Consider the following 19,087-nt stretch of genomic DNA (forward strand, 5'->3'; position numbering starts at 1 on the left):
TTTTTATGACTGTTTCTCCTACCTATCTCCCAAAATTTTATAAAGTCAGCAAGAATTTTAGCCCCAGATTATGATGATTGTTTAAAACATGTTCTCTCTCTGAATGTCACCCTTTACTTTACCCATGAATTCAACTTCTTTGCATCTCCTGAAATGTGTCTGCTTTCTCAGGTCTCTGCTTGAAAGCTCTTGTATATATTGCCTCTCTGTTTGGAATACTCTCCCAATTGGCTAACTTTTCTTTTCAATAATGCAGATGTCACCTCTTTAGGGAAGTCCTCCTTGATTCCCTTTCATACAAACCTGGATTGGTGCACCCTCTATTCCATTCACCTGGGTTCACCTCTATTTGTTTACTTGTCTCCCCAACTAAGCTAAGGTCATTGAGGGTAGAAATTGCATCTTTTAGTTATAAGCACCTTGCCCTGTGCCTAGTTTTAATAGATTAAGAGAGGCTATCTAAACCCCATAATGTCTTACCGAATTTAACAGTAACAGATTTTATCTCTCAGGTGGGAGGTGTTGTGTGTATGTGTGTATACAGATGGTGGTAATGATGGTGGTATCGGCTACTCCACTGCAGTTCACTTTTCTGAACCATCGGGAAGCATTTTCAGATATCACCAGGATTTGCCGACACCCTGAATGAGGCTCTGGGACTGAAGTTTAGCTATTAATACCAGTCGTAAAATGATAATCCAGAAATGTGACTAGCAGTTTCTAAATTGGTAATTAGTTTTGATTATTACATTTTTTTTCTGTATCATGAAAGAAGCTACTTGGAAATTACATATATTACATGAAATTCCACTAGGGGTTTAAAATTTCTTTCACTTTAATTTCTGATTATTTTATTTTACTAAATTTTACTAAATTTTATTTTACTTTTTTATTTTACTAAATTTTACTTTTTTAAAAATAAATTTATTTTACTAAATTTTAAAAATAAAATTTATGTATGAAATTTTAAAATTAAATACCCATTCTCCATTTTGTCATGTGGAAGATAAATTCTTTTCCTCAGAGTTGTATATATGGTAGGCTTCTGTCCCAAAGTGGCCAACTGCTTAGTAAGTATTATGGAATTCTGTAAAAAAAAAAAAAATCCTCTTTTTACTTTTCATAGACAACCTTATTCTGAAATTAAATCATGATATATTGAATTCGTTATTTTAGCTAAGACATTATTTATATTTATACATTTACCAGATTTTCAAGAGTCAGGTTTTTTTCTACCATATAGCTTCCTCCCCATTGAACTTTATGAATCACAAAGAGGTTGTAATACCATTTCCAACATATTGAAAATACTACACATAATCGGATTCCTGAATGAATTGAGATTATGGGGACCTTTAAATAAACACCCTTATTTTTTTAAAAAGATTTTATTTATTTATTTGTCAGAGAGAGAGACAGCCAGTGAGAGAGGAACACAAGCAGGGGGAGTGGGAGAGGAAGAAGCAGGCTCCCAGTGGAGGAGCCTGATGTGGGGCTCGATCCCAGAACGCCAGGATCACGCCCTGGGTGGAAGGCAGACACTTAATGACTGAGCCACCCAGGCGCCCCTCAATACCCTTATGTTTTAATTTCAATGAACTATGTAATGGAGTTTCTAAAACTAATCTGTTAGAATTATTTCTATATAAATCTGACTTCAAAACAACATATTCTTTTTTTAAAAAAAATATTTTATTTATTTGAGAGTGAGAGAACACGAGGAGGAGGAGGGGCAGAGGGAGAGGGAGAAGCAGACTCCCCAATGAGTGTGGAGCCCTACTTGGACCCTACTTGGACCCCACATGGGGATCCACATGGGGCTCCATCCCAGGACTCTGAGATCATGACCTGAAGTAAGACACTTAACCGACAGCCACCCAGGCACCCCCAACATACTTGTTCAAGGTAGGCTTCAAATGCCATCTGGAGGCTTTAACAAAAATTCTCTTAGTATAACAATAGATCTGACATGCTTCCTCTTTTTCTAATGAGATTTAAGAAGTAGTTGAATTGACTGGAATTTTTCCCAATAGGCATTTTTGGAATAGGGCAATGGTTTCATTATAGGGAATCCCTAGAATAAAAAATCTGATAATGAGGGTCAGTCTAAAATTCCACAGCTTCTGGGGCACCTGGTGGGCTCAGTTGGTTAGGCCTCTGACTCTTGGTTTTGGCTCAGGTCCTGATCTCAGGGTTGTGAGATCCAGCCCGCTTCTGGCTCCATGCTCAGTGTGGAGTCTGCTTGAGATTCTCTCTCCCTCAGCCTCTGTCCTTCCCCCTGCTCACACACACTCTCTCTCAAAATAAATAAATAAAAACCTTTAATAAAAAACAAATAAAATGAAATTCCATGGGTTCCTTCTGCCCTAATCCTCCAATAATGCTCCAGTTAATTTCCTAGAAATGTCAACCATCAACAAAGGAGCCCTTGAGATTGCTATGATGGGTGTCAGAGTGTATTCATTGGGACAATGGGGTTATCTAATAGGATTTAACCTACTTTTGGAGTGAATATGGTCAGGTAAGGCCTCCCTGAAGCATACACATTTATTGATTTTGATAGAGAAGTATAGATTTGCCTGGTATATAATAAATAATGGATATTTTAAATTTTATTTCTGAAAATATTATTCATTAATCAGAATTTTATTTTTATCTTTTATTTTTTTCACTATTCAGAATTTTAAATACAACTGTCTTTCATATAACTGCAAAGGAAAGGAATAAATGTAGCATAGAATAAGACAAGAATAAAACGTTATAGGTGACACATACCAAAAATATAATAGAAAAAAGGATAGTTTAAGAAAAAATTAAGACAATCATTCAAACAAGCTTAAAAACATGTTTTTCCATCAAGAGGATAATTCATTGTCATTAAAGATAATTTTATAGGGGCGCCTGGGTGGGGCAGTCATTAAGCGTCTGCCTTCGGCTCAGGACATGATCCCAGTGATCTGGGATCGAGCCCCACATCAGGCTCCTCCGCTAGGAGCCTGCTTCTTCCTCTCCCACTCCCCCTGCTTGTGTTCCCTCTCTCACCGGCTGTCTCTGTTAAATAAATAAAATCTTAAAAAAAAAAGATAATTTTATAAATATGGCAAAAATTAACACATAGAAATTATAAAAATAAAAAGCACATTTAGTATATTTCTTAGAATTTACCAAATGCAGGCTACTGTTATATATCCATGTTATATAACTAGAAGTCTATATAAACATCATTTTTAATGACAGCTTGATAGTCCATTGAGTGAATTATCATCATTGATTTAACACTCCCCTACTGGGCATTAAGGTAATTTTTATTTTTTCACTATTGTATATATTTTTGCCATGGATATCATCAGATGTACAGTCTTTTCCACTGTAAGAACTATTTCTTTTAATTAGATTCTTGGAAATGTGATTATTGGGTCAAATGCTATGAGCACTTTAAAAACTCTTGATATATACTATTGAAATAATTTCTAAAAGGATGGTACCAGTTTATTTTATTAGTAGTAATCTATGACAGAACAAATTTCATGACGCTGATGTCAAACTCTGTATTATTATTTTTAAAAGTATTTTTCTAGTTATAACATCAATATATGGTTATAGAAACTTAATATACTTTGTGTTTATCTCATATGTTTTTTCAGCAGCATTTGCTACATTGGACTAATCTCCCCCTCTGAAGCACTCTTTTACTTGGCTTCCATGTTGCCATTTGCTCCTTGCTCTACTAGAGATCCCCAGGCTTGGTCCCAGATTCTCTTCCTCCCAGGACTCTTTCTCATAGTACATTCTCTTCCTAGGTAATCTCATTCAATCACATGGCTTCAAGTATCATTCAATTCCTATAAATTCCCATACAATTTGGACCAATTCCTGGTCCCAGATCCCAAATTTTATATCTAGCTGCAGATCCATGTACCTAACTAGATTTTTAACAGTGATTTTGCTTGTCTGACAAACACTTCAAACCAACATGTCCAAAACTACACTGCTGCCTCAAGGCTCTGCCTCCTAAACCTGCATTAATATTTGTTGAATGAATAAAGAAGAAAAAAATCTCACCACCCAGAAGAGAGTATAGTTCTTTTACAATACAGCTGTGAGAGGAACATTCAAGACAGAATGAACAGCAGTTACAAAGGCTCTGAGGGAGGAGAGGAATTATTATGGTTGAGGAACTGAAAGGAAGATAATGGCTAGAATGTAGTAAGAGAGAAATAGTACAGGAAAAGGTTAGATAAAAGACAGGCAGCAACCACATCATTCTAAGCATTGTCAGTCCTAGAAAAGAGTTTGGATTTTATTCTTGGTACAATGGGCAAATGTTAAAGACATTTTAAAATAGAATTATAACTATTTTTTTTTGAAATAGTTTGACTCACAAGAAGTGAGTCAGCTTTCCCCAATGACAATAGCTTATGTAATCTTAGTTCATGTCAAAACCCAGAAGATTGATGATATAACACTGTTAACTCGGGTATGAACCTTATTAAGATTTCATCATTCTTTTTTACAAAGTGCTTCTTTTTTTTTTTGTATAGTTCTGTGAAATTTTATCATATGTCTAGATTTATGTAACCGTCACCACAACACAGAATTGTTACAGAATACAGATTATGGAACTGTTCCATCACAAATAAGAAAGGCCCTCATGTTAACCCTTAAGAGTCACAACTGCCTACTAACTCTAACTTCTGGCAACCACTTATCTGTTTTCAATTACTATAGTTTTGTCATCTCTAAAACTTCTATAAATGGAGTCATACAGTATGCAACACTTAAAATTGACTTTTAAACTCAGCATCCATCCAAATTGTTGGGTGGATCAATAGTGCATTCTTTAAACTTAAAAGGTAAAACTATAAAATCCCTAGAAGAAAACAGACAGAAATCTTCATGACATTGTATCTGGCATTGATTTTTGGATATGACTCCAAAGGCATATGCAACTAAAGGAAAAATAGACAAATTGGACCTCATCAAAATTTAAAACTTGTGTATACCAAAAGACACTATCAGAAGAGTAAAATGGCAACTCACAGAATGGAAGAAAATATTTGCAAATCACATATAATACAATGGATTAATATACAGAATATATAGTGAACTTCTAAAGTTCAACAACAATAACAACAAAATCCAATGAAAAAATAAGCAAAGGACTTGAATAGCATTTATCCAGAGAAGATTATACAAATGGCCAATAAGCACCTCAAAAGATACTCAATATCACTAATCATTAGGGAAATGCATATCAAGACTATGGTGAGACACTACTTCACATCCATTAGGATGACTATTATGAAAAATAAAGGTTTTACTAATAAATTTTGCCAAGAATTTGGCAAATGAAGAATTAATGCCTATCCTTCTCAAACTCTTCCAAAAAATCAGAGAAAGGAATGCCCCCAAACTCATTTTACAAGGCCAGCACTACCCTGATAACAAAGCCAGAAAAGGACATTACCAGGAGACAAATTGTAGTCCAATATTCCTGATGAATAGGTGCAAAAATTCTCAACTACATACTAGTCAACCAAATTCAATAGCACATTAAAAAGATCATACATGGTGATCAAGTGGGATTTTTCCCTGGGATGCAAGGATGGTTCAACATATGCAAATCAACAAGTGAGTTACATCACATGAATAGAATGAAAGACAAAAATCATACGATTATCTCAGTAGACACAGGAAAAACCTTTGACAAAATTCAACATCTGTTTATGATTAAAAACTCCCTTACAAATTATGTGTAGAAGAAATGTACCTCAACATAACAGAGGCAATATCTGAGAAAATCACTAACATCATACTCAATGGTGAATGGTTGAAAACTTTTCCTCTAATATCAGGAACAAGACAAGGGTTCCCACCTTCAACTCTTCTTCAACACAGTACTGGAAGTCCTAACCAGAGAAACCAAACACAAAAAAAAGGGCATCAGAATAGGAAAGGAGAAACTAAAATTGTCTCTTTTGCTGATGATATGACCTTGTATATAGAAAATCCTAAAATTTCATCCCCCCCAAAAACCCTGTTAGATCTGTCCAAAAATTATTAAAGTTGCAGGATACAAATTAACATACAAAAATCAGTAGTATTTCTATATACTAACAATAAATTACCTGAAAAAGAAATAAAGAAAACAATCTCATTACAATAGCATCAGAACAATAAAATACTTAGGCATGAAATTAACCAAGATGGTGAAGTATCTGTACTCTGAAAACTATAAGACATTGATGAAAGAAATCAAAGAAGACACAAATAAATGGAAAGGTATTTCTGTGCTCATTGGAAGAATCAATATGGTTAAAATATCCATATTACTGAAAACCATCTATAGATTCAATTTAATTCCTATTAAGAGTTCAATGGCATTTTTCTGCAGAGGTAGAAAAAAGAATCCTAAAATCTGTATGGAACCAAAAAAGATTCCAAATACCCAAGGCAACCATGAGAAAGAAGAATAAAACAGGAGGTACCATACTTCCTGATTTCAAAGTATGCTACAAAACTACAATAATCAAAACAGGATGGTACTGGCATAAAAACAGACAAATAGATCATTGGAACACAATTGGAAGTTCAGAAATAAACTGAAGCATATGCAGTCACCTGCTATCTGACAAGGAGCCAAGAACACTAGATGGAAAATTGGATATTCATGAGTAAAAGACTGACACTAGACATCATCTTACACTACTCACAAAAAATAAGTCAAAATTGATTAAAATCTTAAATGTAAGATCTGAAATTATAAAACGCCTAGAAGAAAATATAGGTAAAAATCTCCTTGACATAGGTCTTGGCATTGATTTTTTTGCAGTATGACACAGCACAAGAAACAAAATCAAAATTAAACAAGTGGGACAATGTCAAATTTAAAAAGCTTCTGCTCAGAAAAAGAAACAATCAACAAAGTGAAAATATAACCTATGGAATAGGCAAAATATTTGCAAAGTTATATCTGATAAGGGATTAATTTTCAAAATGTTTAAAGAACTCATATAACTCAATAGCCAAAAGCCAAATAATCTGATTGAAAAATGGTCAAAAAACCTGAACAAGCATTTTTCCAAAAAAGACATAAAAATGGCCAATGGGTGCTTGAAAAGATGCTCAACATCACCCGTTATTAGGAAAACGCAAATCAAACCCACAATGAGACGATACCTCATGCCTGTTAGCATAGCCTTAATCAAAAAGACAAGAGATCACAAATGCTGGCTTGGATATGGAAAAAAGGGAACCCTTGTACATTGGCGCAACTGGTATAGCCACTATGGAAAACAGTATGGAAAACGGTAAAACAAAAACAAAAACAAAAATAGAATGACCATATGATCTAGCAATTTCACCTCTGGGAATATATTCAAAATAAATGAAAATACTAACCCAAAAGATATCTGCACCTCCATATTCATAGCGGCATTATTTACAATAGGCTACACATGGAAACCAGTTGTGTCCTTTGACAGATGAACAGATAAAGAAGTTGTGATATACTATATATACACAGTGGAATATTATTCAGCCATAAAAGAAACCCCAAGGAAATCCTGCCATTTGTGACAACATGAGGGCATTATGCTAAGTGAAAGAAGTCAGAGAAAGGCAAATACTGGATGATCTCACTTATATGTGGAGTCTTTTTAAAAAACCAAACTTATGGAAAAAGAGATCAGATTTATGATTACCAGAGGCAGGCAGTTGGGGAAGGAGAATTGGAGGAAGGTGGTGAAAGGCACAAACTTCATTTATAAGATAAATGTACTAGGGATGTGATATACACCGTAGTGACTACCACTAACACTGCTGTATGGTATATGGGAAAGTCGTTAAGAGAATAAGTCCTAAGAATTCTCATCACAAGAAGAAACTCTTCTTTCCTTCCTCCCTCTTTTCCTCTCTTCCTTCCTTCCTTCCTTCCTTCCTTCCTTCCTTCCTTCCTTCCTTCCTTCCTTCCTTTCTTCCCTTTTTCTTTTTATTGTATCTATAAGAGATAATGGATGTTAACTCAGCATGTTGTGGTAATCACTTCACAATATATATATAAGTCAAGCCTTAAACTAACACAGTATGTCAATTTTATCTCAGTAAAATTGGAAAAAATTAAAAATAAAATTAACAAAAGAGGAGTGACATCAACGAGATGGCAGATGAGGAGGTTCTCTCACAAAAACAACAATTTAACAACTCTCCATGGGCAAAAATAGCTTTGGGAGAGCTCCAGAGTATAACTAAGAAACTTCAGCAACCCAGGGGAGCACAAAAACTAAAGATGGTGCACAGGAAAGTACAGGAGGCGCTTTACCTGCGTTACTCTAACCCTGAGGCCAGCACAGTTCAATGCCAAGAGGAATTCTGCAGGCTACAACTTCCCATGGGGGAGAAGGAGAGCAGGGAAGCCCCAGAAGCTCTCACCACCACCATGGACCTCCACAGCCTTCTCTACTGAGGACCCCCACAGTCTTCACCAATGTGGACCCCAGCATACGAAAGCATAAATCTCACTGGTAAAGAAAACTATATAGACAAATGCAGAACAAAGTAAAATTGTAATGGTGATGCATAAATTATTTTTAATGCTAATCTAAAAGTTAAAGAAGAAAAATTTGTTAATGGATATATAACACAAAAAGAAGTAAAAAGTCTCTGACTATAAGAACACAAAGGGGACACAGTAAAAATGTAGAGTTTTTATATGCAATCGAAGTTAAGTTCTATCAACTTAAAATAGACACTTTAACTAAAAGATAATTTATGCAAGCCTCAAGGTAATCACAAAGAAAAAAATCTATAGTAGATATACAAAAGATAAAAAGAATCAGAGCAAAGCACTACAAAAATCCCCCCATCAAATAGCAAAGGAAGACATCAAGAGAGAAAGAGGAAAAAAGCAGCTGCAAATTAGACAGCAAATAATTAACAAAATGGTAATATTAAGTCCTCACCTAGCAACAATTAATTGACTAAATTCCCTAATCAAAAGGTATAGAGTGTTTGAACGGATAAAAACAACAACAAACCAAGATCCAGCAATATGTGGTCCACAAGAGACTCACTTTAGACTTAAAGACACACATAGGCTAAAAGTGAAGGGATGGAGAGGGGCTGGATGGGCAAGTTGGGCATGATGGTTCTAGCGCTGCCAGGCAGCACCTTCTCTTCGCCCAGGTGTCGGCGGTGATCAAAAGAGCAGCCAGGGCCGCCTGGGTGGCACAGCGGTTAAGCGTCTGCCTTCGGCTCAGGGCGTGATCCCGGCGTTATGGGATCCAGGCCCACATCAGGCTCCTCTGCTATGAGCCTGCTTCTTCCTCTCCCACTCCCCCTGCTTGTGTTCCCTCTCTCGCTGGCTGTCTCTATCTCTGTCGAATAAACAAATAAAATCTTTAAAAAAAAAAAAAAAAAAAAGAGCAGCCAGGGCCACTAATGAGACTCTTCCTGGGCTGGCTGTGCCTGAGCCTGACAACCACATGGCTAGTGCAGAGGATGTGGTTTCTGTGGAACCCGCTCACCCTCTCCCTATAAGTGAATATGACAAGTGGTACCATGGCAGCAGCAGGCAGCAGGAAGGGGAACCATCAGTAGTACCTGTACAATGGAGAGAAATTATGCTAATCACTCCAGGCTGTCTTTGTTCAGAGTTACCTTGATCAAGGAACACAGATCTTAAACAAGAGTGTTGAGAAATCGGGCTGGCTATTTATCCAATTAAATCATTCTTTTGTGTCATCTGTTTTTAACCTGTTCATGTCTAGAACATCTATCAGTGGGTTTTTAGGAAGAAGCTCAATGTTTGTGTTTTCACCAGATCAGTTTCAGAGACTACTAAAAATTAATCCAGACTGGAAAATCCATAGACTTCTTGATTTCAGTGCTGGAGATGGAGAAGTCACAAAAATCATGAGCCCTCATTTCGAAGAAATGTATGCCACTGAGCTATCTGAAACTATGATATGACAGCTTCAGAAAAGGAAATACAGAATATTTGGTATAAATAAATGCAGAGTAAAGGCTTCCAGTATGGTGTCATCAGCTGCGTCAATTTGCTGGGCCACTCAATCAGCCCATGACTTATTAGAAGTTATCAGAAGTGCCTTGGAGCCAACGAGAGGCAGGGTCATCCCTGCCCTGGTTTTACCCTTCCATTGCTATGTGGAAAACATAGGTGGCAAGTGGGAGAAACCAGCAGAAATTTTAGAAATTAAGGGACACGGTTGGGAAGAATAAGGGAGTAGTCTGTCTAAAGTTTTCAGAAAAGCTGGTTTTGTTATTGAAGCTTTCACCAGACTACCATGCCTGTGTCAAAGCGACATGTATAATGACTACTATATTCAGGATGATGCTGTTTTTATTTTCAAACCAGTACAAACATGTGGAGGCCCAAGTCTTCAGAGCCCACCCCAAGAATGTACACTCCAGAAGAGGGTCTGTGTTTGCAATTATGCATGTGAAAGGAGGACCTTTGGGGACTGCCATTTTGAATATCATGTAGGACTTTAAAAAGCCAAAATATTAATTATTTCTTTGTAGTGTGTAAAAGGAATGTTTTTAAAAAACAAAAACCCAATTCTTTGAGGATTTTTATCAACTCTTTACTTAGTAATACAAGTCACACTTCAATTATGGAAGATATTTTCTCTATTAATTCAGTAGAGACTCATTCCCAGGCAAAGCAATAGTCATGAATTCACATGGAACCAGTAAATATGGATTGTTTTTAATAAAATGAAGACTGGCAATAAAGCTGTTCATTCATTTGCAAATATTTTGTTATAAAATAGAGCCACTAATACTCTTTCATATTTAGAAATTCTGTCGTTATTCAAAAAATGTTTTTATTATTTATTTATTTTTTTTTTAAGATTTTATTTATTCAACAGAGATAGAGACAGCCAGCCAGAGAGGGAACACAAGCAGGGGGAGTGGGAGAGGAAGAAGCAGGCTTACAGCGGAAGAGCCTGATGTGGGGCTCGATCCCACAATGCCGGGATCACGCCCTGAGCCGAAGGCAGACGCTTAACCGCTGTGCCACCCAGGCACCCCCAAAAAACGTTTTTAATCATGTGAATAAACGTTTTTTGGAGATGGAAAAAAAGTGAAGAGATGGAAAAAATATTCCATGCAAATGGTAACCAAAACAAAGCAGGGGTGATATATTTATATCACAGAAAATAGAATTTAAATCAAAAACTGTCTCTAGAGATAAGGTTATTATATAATGTTAAAAGGATCAACTAAACAGGACAATATAACAATTATAAATATATATACACTCAACATGACAACACCTAATATATAAAGCAAATACTGACAGATTGGAAGACAGATACAGCAATACAATAATAGTAGGAGTCTTCGATGTCCCACCTTTTTTTTAAAAAAAGATTTTATTTATTTATTTAAGAGAGAGAGAAAGCATGAGCAGGGGGAGGGGCACAGAGAGAAGCAGGCTCCCTGCTGAGCAGGGAACCCGATGTGAGGCTTGATCTCAGGACCCTGACTGAGCCACCCAGATGTCCCGATGTCCCACTTTCAATAATGGTTAAAACATCCAGATAGAAAAACAATTAAAAAAAACAGCTGACGTGAACAACACTATAGACCAAGTGGACCTAACAGACGTATACAGAACTTTTCACCACCAGCAGAAGAATACACATTCTCCCCAAGTGCATATTTTCCAGCATAGATCATTAGAGGTCAAAAAACATGTCTTAAAAATGTAAGGGGATTAAAATCATTCCAAGTATCTTCTCCAACCACAATGCAATGAAACTAGTATTCATTAACTGTAAGAAAATGTGAAGATTCACACATACAGGGAACTAAACAACATACTCTTGAACAACCATTGGATCAAGGAAGAAATCAAAAGGGAAGTTTACAAAGATCTCAATTTAAATGAAAACAAAAACACAACTTCTGGTATGTATCAAAAGCAGTACTTAGAGGGAATCAATAAATGCCTATATTAAAAAAAGAATAATCTCAAATAAACAACTAAATTTACACCTCAATGAACTAGAAAAAGAACAAACTAAGCACAAAGTGAGAAGAAGGAAATAAATAATAAAGATAGGAGCAGAAATAAGTAGAGAACAGAAAAACAATAGGGAAAAATATCAATGAAACTAAGAATTAGTGTTTTGAAATATAAACAAAATGGACAATCCATTTTGAAAAAAAGAAAACTCAAATAAATAAAACCAGAAATGAAAGAGGAGACATTTCAACAGATGCTTCAGAAATAAAAATGATCATAAAAGACTATTATAAACAACTATATGCTAACAAATTGGATAAACTCGAAGGGGTAGATAAATTCCTAGAAACATACAACTTACTAACATTGACTCAAGAAGAGAAAGCCTGAACAGACCAATTACAAATAAAGAGATTGAAGCAATAATCAAATATCTCCCAAAAAAGTAAACCCAGGAACAGAATGTAACAGACAGATGTGAAAGATTTCTATACTAAAAATTGTGAAGCACTGGTGAGGAAAATTAAAGAAAACATGGATAAATGTAAAGATATTTTTAATTTTTTGAGGAACATCCCTACTGTCGTCCACAGTGGCTACACCAGTTTGCATTCCCACCAACAGTGCATGAGGGTTTCTTTTTCTCCACATCCTCACCAACACTTGTTTCTTGTGCTGTTGATTTTAGCCATTCTGACCAGTGTGAGGCGATACCTCATTGTGGTTTTGATTTGCATCTCCCTGATGATGACTGATGCTGAACATTTTTTTCATGGGTCTGAGGGCCATTTGTATGTTTTCTTTGGAGAAGTGTCTGTTTATGTCTTCTACCCATTTTTTATTGAATTATTTGGGCTTTTTTGGTGTTGAGTTTTATAAGTTCTTTATATATACAAATATCTTTTCCCGTTCAATAGATTGTGTTTCAGTTTTGTTGTTTCCTTTGCTATGCATACAACGGAATATTATTTAGCCTTAAAAAGAAGGGAAATTCTGACACATGCTACAAATATGGATGAACCTTGACTATACTATGCTAAGTGAAGTCAGTCACAAAAAGACAAATACTGTATGATTCCACTTATATAAGGTACCTAGAATTGTCAAATTCTTAGAGACAGAAGAACAACCTTACAAATGTACTTAATGCCACTGAACTGTATACTTAAAATGGTTATTAAAATGATAAATGCTTATGTTTATTTCATGCAATTTTCAAAAAGTACATTCCTTTAAATATCTAAGGGATCCTGGGGTGGTCCTGTTGGACAGTTCTCCACTGTGACACTGAAAGAACATGCAGTCACCTTTCTGCCTTATTTCTAAGTTTTGGATATTTTTTCTCAATATATATAAGTTCTTAAGAGATTTCACCTCTGAAGGTAAAAGACACTAAGAAAAATATTTAAGATTGCAATTAATATAAATTCTACATACATGTTTATAAAAGCATTTAAATATATATTTAATTAGCTTTATTTAATTTTATGTTTATTTATAAACATAAATTTATATTAATTTATTTAAGTTTATATAATTAAATACATATCTAATAATTATATAAAATTAAATGCTAATACTATCTAATACTTAGTCATATATTTAATTATAATTAGAAAATCTTATCAACTATCTCATAAAATTCAGAAGACACCACTGAATTCTAAAAAGCAAAATCTTTTAATTGAAAAAGTTTAAAACCTATGTTTACTTTTAGAGTGATTTTCCACAAAAAATCAATAGGAAGAAAATGAATCTGTAAACAACTATTTATAGCAATAAATCATTATTAGAAAAAAAAATCCTGAGACAATGATTAAGACTGGAAATTCTTAAAAACCCAAAGAGATTAAACACAAATGTACATCGTATCTCCTCCCTATTAAAATAGCTTATATCTTTTGAGGTTTGGCTACAGTTTAGAAATGTTTCTTTTTTTTTTTTTAAAGATTTTATTTATTTATTTGACAGAGATAGAGACAGCCAGCGAGAGAGGGAACACAAGCAGGGGGAGTGGGAGAGGAAGAAGCAGGCTCCTAGCGGAGGAGCCTGATGTGGGGCTCGATCTCATAACGCCGGGATCACGCCCTGAGCTGAAGGCAGACCCTTAACTGCTGTGCCACCCAGGCGCCCCTAGAAATGTTTCTTTTACTTCACTGTTTGTTCTGATCACATGACATTTGCATCATATGATATCTATTGACTGTCTTTTTTAAATGGAGACTTTCCTTTTTCTTGGTGTGATGAGTAACCTTTGGACTGTATCTCCTGAATGTTTTAGTATTATATAATAAGATTCTAATTCCTATTTAAATCTTTCATGTTATCAGGTAGTCAGTCTGTTTAGGATCAGAATGCATGTCTTAGATCACTTTTGTGGATTGTGGTTCAAATGTTTGTGTAATTTATAGAGCTGCTGCAGTGCTATTTTGTTCCACTTTTGTGTTAACAGGAATGGAGGACTCCATGCAATAGTCTCCATAGCACCAGTTAGGGAGGGGACGCTGTGTTTCCCTGTTATTACAGGGGGGAGGTTAGTCAGAGTCCTGCCCACAGGCACCACAGGGAAGGAGTATGACTTCACCGCTTCATTGCTTCCTTATTATAGGGTGGGGTTGACTTTGGAATTCCATCCACAGGCTCTGCAGAGGAGGGTCCCACACTGTTATTGGAAGGTAGAGGTAGAAGTCAGAGCTCCACCTACGGGTGCTGCAGGATGAGGCACTGCCTCGTGTGTGTGTGTGTGTGTGTGTGTGTGTGTGTGTGTGTGTGTGACACGCACGAATAGAAGTGGTAATTAGCTTGACCTCATTTGTTACTGCAGTGTGAGGATGAAAGTCAAGAGTTCTGGGGCGCCTGGGTAGTGCAGTCGTTAAGCGTCTGCCTTCAGCTCAGGGCGTGATCCCGGCGTTATGGGATCGAGCCACACATCAGGCTCCTCCGCTGGGAGCCTGCTTCTTCCTCTCCCACTCCCCCTGCTTGTGTTCCCTCTCTCGCTGGCTGTCTCTGTCAAATAAATAAATAAAATCTTAAAAATAAAAAAAAGAAAGAAAGTCAAGAGTTCTGCCTACAAGCACCATGAAAGAAGTGCACTGCCTCATTATTGTCGAGGGGTGAGAGTCAGATTTCCACCTTTAGGCTCCACAGGTGAGGAAAGTTTCCTCATTACTGCAGGAAGCGGGAGGAAAAAGAGGGTTCTGGCCAATAGCTCCACTACTGCAGCACCTATTATAGTGGGAAATGGGAACAGCTCTATTTTGTGGTGGTTGGTTCAAGAATAGGCAGGTATGTTAAAAAAACTCTGTCCTTAAGGGTCTTTCTGGTCTTTTGGATAAAGAATGCAGGCCTTTCTTGGGGGTTGTTTTCTTTTTCTTCTCTGTTTGCTGGAATCACTGAGTTTCAGGGATCTCTAGTGCCTATGCCAGAATATAGAGGAGGCAAGGAAAAAGTTCAAGGAACTCACTGATAAGGTGCTCTTAGAATCTCAAGGTCCCTAGTCACATCTACTTTCTTTTCTGTCTTTCAGTATTTTTGTGGGTGAAATGTATTTTGTCTAGGATTTTTCTTTCATTATGAATGGTGGTGGAAGTAAAATTAAATGCATTTACTCCATCTAGTCTGGAACTGGAAACCTTGACATAATGTATTTTAAAACTATCTACTGTCATATGGAAAATGGATTGTAGGGTGGGGACAGAGTGGGGGCATTGAGATTAGTGAAGGAGCTCTTCTTGAGAAAGTAGGAGGACGATGGTGTCATGTGCTGTACTGGTGAATCTGTTATGGGAAGAACAGATTTACAGGGAAACTGGAGAGTCCATTTTATCCACACTACATAGACCCTATTTATAAGACCTCTAAACAGGAATGCCAGTGGTCAGTTGAATTTACGATTTGAAAAGGTGAGGGGAAAGTTCTTGGGGGAGGTAAACATTTGTAAGCAATTATCTTATAATTGATATCTAAAGCAATTGGGTCTATGTGAAATCACCGGGGGAATAAATGCAAAGAATCATTTAAAGATTAGTGAAGGAAGAGGAGTAAGTAAAGGAGATGGTAAAGGGTAACAAGTAAAGTAGGAGGGAAACCAACATGTTTTGGTGCCAGAGAAGCCAAAACAGAAGAGTGTTTCAAGAAAAAAGAAATGGTGAAACATGTAAATGCTGGCAAGTTGTGAAAAGTGTCCATTAGACTTCATGACATGGGGTTGGACTTTGGTTACACAATTCAGTGGGCTAAATGTAGAGTAACCATGCAGTGGTCCTCATCAAGCTGTACAACCATGTATGGAAGTTCTTGGCTGTAAAGACTGAAGCTGCATGGTATGAATTCAAGAATGAGTGGAACTAAAAATGTATTATACAGAGTTTTAGCTCTGTCATCTAAAGAGCTTGGAAGGTGTCACTTCTATTACTGCAACAAGGAAAAGCTGGACAAATTAAAAAGCAATGACTTTTCTTGAGCCCATCCAGGGAACTGAGTTTGCAAGGCAAACTACCATCCCAAGATCTGTAGAGACAGGTGAATCCAGAAAGTCATAGCTGAGAATCTGCTTATACAGAGAAGAAGCTACTGGAGCCAAAAAATGGTGGTAAGCAACACTTAAATGGTAATTTTGACAAATTGTGAGAAGCTGAGTGTGAGGTTGAGAAATTCCTTATGGTTACAGTTTTAGGGGAAACTTCACCAGATCTCACCATGAAGACTAGAGAAAGATCCTTCACAGTGAAGCCTAGAGAAAGATCCCCTCATGGCTCTGGCATGGGGAGAGGAAAAGTAATCTTTGCGAAATATACCCAGAGCCTTTTCCACAACAAAGGTCTACTCTTCAGGGAGAAAAACTTTACCAGATCCCTGTCCCAGAGCCATAGGGGAGGGTATTCCTCTCACTCCCATATCCTCTAGACTTCTAGTCTCCATAAGTTAGAGGGTGATGGTGGGGGGGAAACTAAGAATAAACATTTCTGGAGGTCACATACCAGAGATGTAGGTCCACTAAAAGACACATTTAATTGGGAGATTGTATAAATCTCCCCTCACTCATACCTTACCACATCAAAAAGGCTTCAGTATAATAGTGGATCACAGCTTAAAGAGCTGTAAGACACATACAATCTCTGAAGAGGGGAACTTAGGCAAGTCTGCAGTCAAAAGGGGAGACAAAAACAAGAACCTTAAAGCAGTTTAAAGTTCCTGGCACCTAAAGCTACAGCAAACACCAAACCAAGCCCAATTACTGACCAGATTAATATTAAATCCACACACAAGTGGCCTATTTACCTCAGTTCCTATTACCCAATATAACATATATGACTTTCAACAATAACAAACAAAATTGCAAGCATGCCAAAAAGCAAGCAGAAACAAAGTCTGAAGAGAAAAAGCAAACTTCAGAACCAGAATCAGAAATGACACACATATTAGAATTGTCAGGGAATTTATAATAACTGTCATTAATAATATTAAGGTCTTGAATAGAAAAATTAGAGTATATGGAAGAACAGATGGGTAATGTAAGCAGAAAAGTGGAAATTCTAAGAAAGAGTCAAGGAAATGCTAGGAATACAAACAATTTAATAGAAATGAAGAACGCTTTTGATGGGCTCATCAGTAGACTCAACAGAGCTGAGGAGGGAATTAGTGGGCTTGAAGTAGGTCAACAAATCATGGAACTTTACATCAAAAACTAGGTATGTACTGTATGGTGACTAACATAATATAATAAAAAATTATTATAAAAAAAAGAAAATTCCTAAAATGAAATACAAAGAGAAGAATGTAAAAAAAAAAAAAAAAAAGGACAGAACTTCCAAGAACTGTCAGATCATTTCAAAAGATGTAACACATACACAACTGGAATGCCAGGAGAAGAGAGAATGGAGCAAAATAAATATCTGAGGTAAAACGGGCCAAGAACTTTCAAAATTAATGACAAACACCAAAACGCAGATCCAGGAAGCTCAGGGAACATCAAGAAGAGTAAATGCAAAACAACTACTCCAAGGCATGCCATAGTCAAGCTGCAGAAAACTGAAGGCAAAAACAAAATCTTGGGGTGCCTGGGTGGCTCAGTTGTTAAGTGTCTGCCTTTGGCTCAGGTCATGGTCCCAGGGTCCTGGGATGGAACCCTGCATTGGGCTCCCTGCTCTGCTGGGAGCCTGCCTCTTCCTCTCCCACTCCCCCTGCTTGTGTTCCCTCTCTTGCTGTCTCTCTCTCTGTCAAATAAATAAAATCTTTAAAAAACAACAACAACAACAACAACAACAAAATCTTGAAAAATGATGGGGGGGAAGCACCATACCTATAGATCAAGAAGAACAACAAAACAATTAAAAGAGACCTCTTGTCAGGGGCACACAAGCAAGAAGAGAGATGGGTGAAATATTTAGTGTTGAAAGAAAAAAAATCCACCAACCTAAAATTCTATATCCAGCAAAATTATCTTTCAAGAGTGATAGAGAAATAAAGACTTTCTCAGAAAACAAAAACCAAGGGAATTCCTCACCACCAGACCTGCCCTGCAAGAAATATTAAAATATTTTCTTCAGATAGAAGGAGAATGATAAAGGTCAGAAACTTGGATTTACATAAAAAAGGAAGAGCATTAGAAAAGGAGTAAACAAGGATAAAATCATTTATTTTTATTTTGTATTGAGGTAAAATTCACATAAGATTAACCACATTAAAGTTTACAATTCAAAGGTTTTTAGTACATTCACGATGTTGTGCAACCAATACCTTTTTCTAGTTCCAAAACAGTTTCTTCTCCTCAAAAGAAAACCCATCAAGCTGTCACTATTCTTGAGTTCATCCAAAAAATAACTTTGTTTAAATTAATAACAGTAACAATGTATTGGACTACTGTCTCACGTGGATAATTAAATGAATGACAGCAATGCTACAAGAGACAGGAGGGAGGAATTGGGAATACTTTGCTATGAGGAACCTAAATAACAGTAGAGTGGAATAGTGTTATTGGAAAGTAGACTTGGATTAGTTAAAGTGTACATTGTAAACTCTAGGGCAATCACTAAAATTTTTTTGAAGAAATATAATTGATACACGAAGAGAGGAAATAAAATGGAATCCTAT

At 36.4% G+C, this 19,087-nt stretch overlaps 1 protein-coding gene and 1 pseudogene across 1 annotated transcript in view; one reads left to right on the plus strand and one right to left on the minus strand.

Moving 5' to 3' along the window:
- Positions 1 to 19,087, minus strand: part of CATSPERE (catsper channel auxiliary subunit epsilon) — a 168,768-nt gene that overhangs the window by 82,957 nt on the left and 66,724 nt on the right. Inside the window, exon 8 of the mRNA XM_045796212.2 lies at positions 981 to 1,087. Within this exon, the coding sequence (XP_045652168.2) occupies positions 981 to 1,087 (107 nt within the window). The remainder of the gene's footprint in view (positions 1 to 980; positions 1,088 to 19,087) is intronic.
- LOC123790960 (protein-L-histidine N-pros-methyltransferase pseudogene) lies at positions 9,439 to 10,512 on the plus strand (annotated as a pseudogene).

This window comes from Ursus americanus, chromosome 2 (genome assembly GCF_024610735.1).
Source record: "Ursus americanus isolate L20-20 chromosome 2, mUrsAme1.1.p, whole genome shotgun sequence".
NCBI classification, from domain to species: domain Eukaryota; kingdom Metazoa; phylum Chordata; class Mammalia; order Carnivora; family Ursidae; genus Ursus; species Ursus americanus.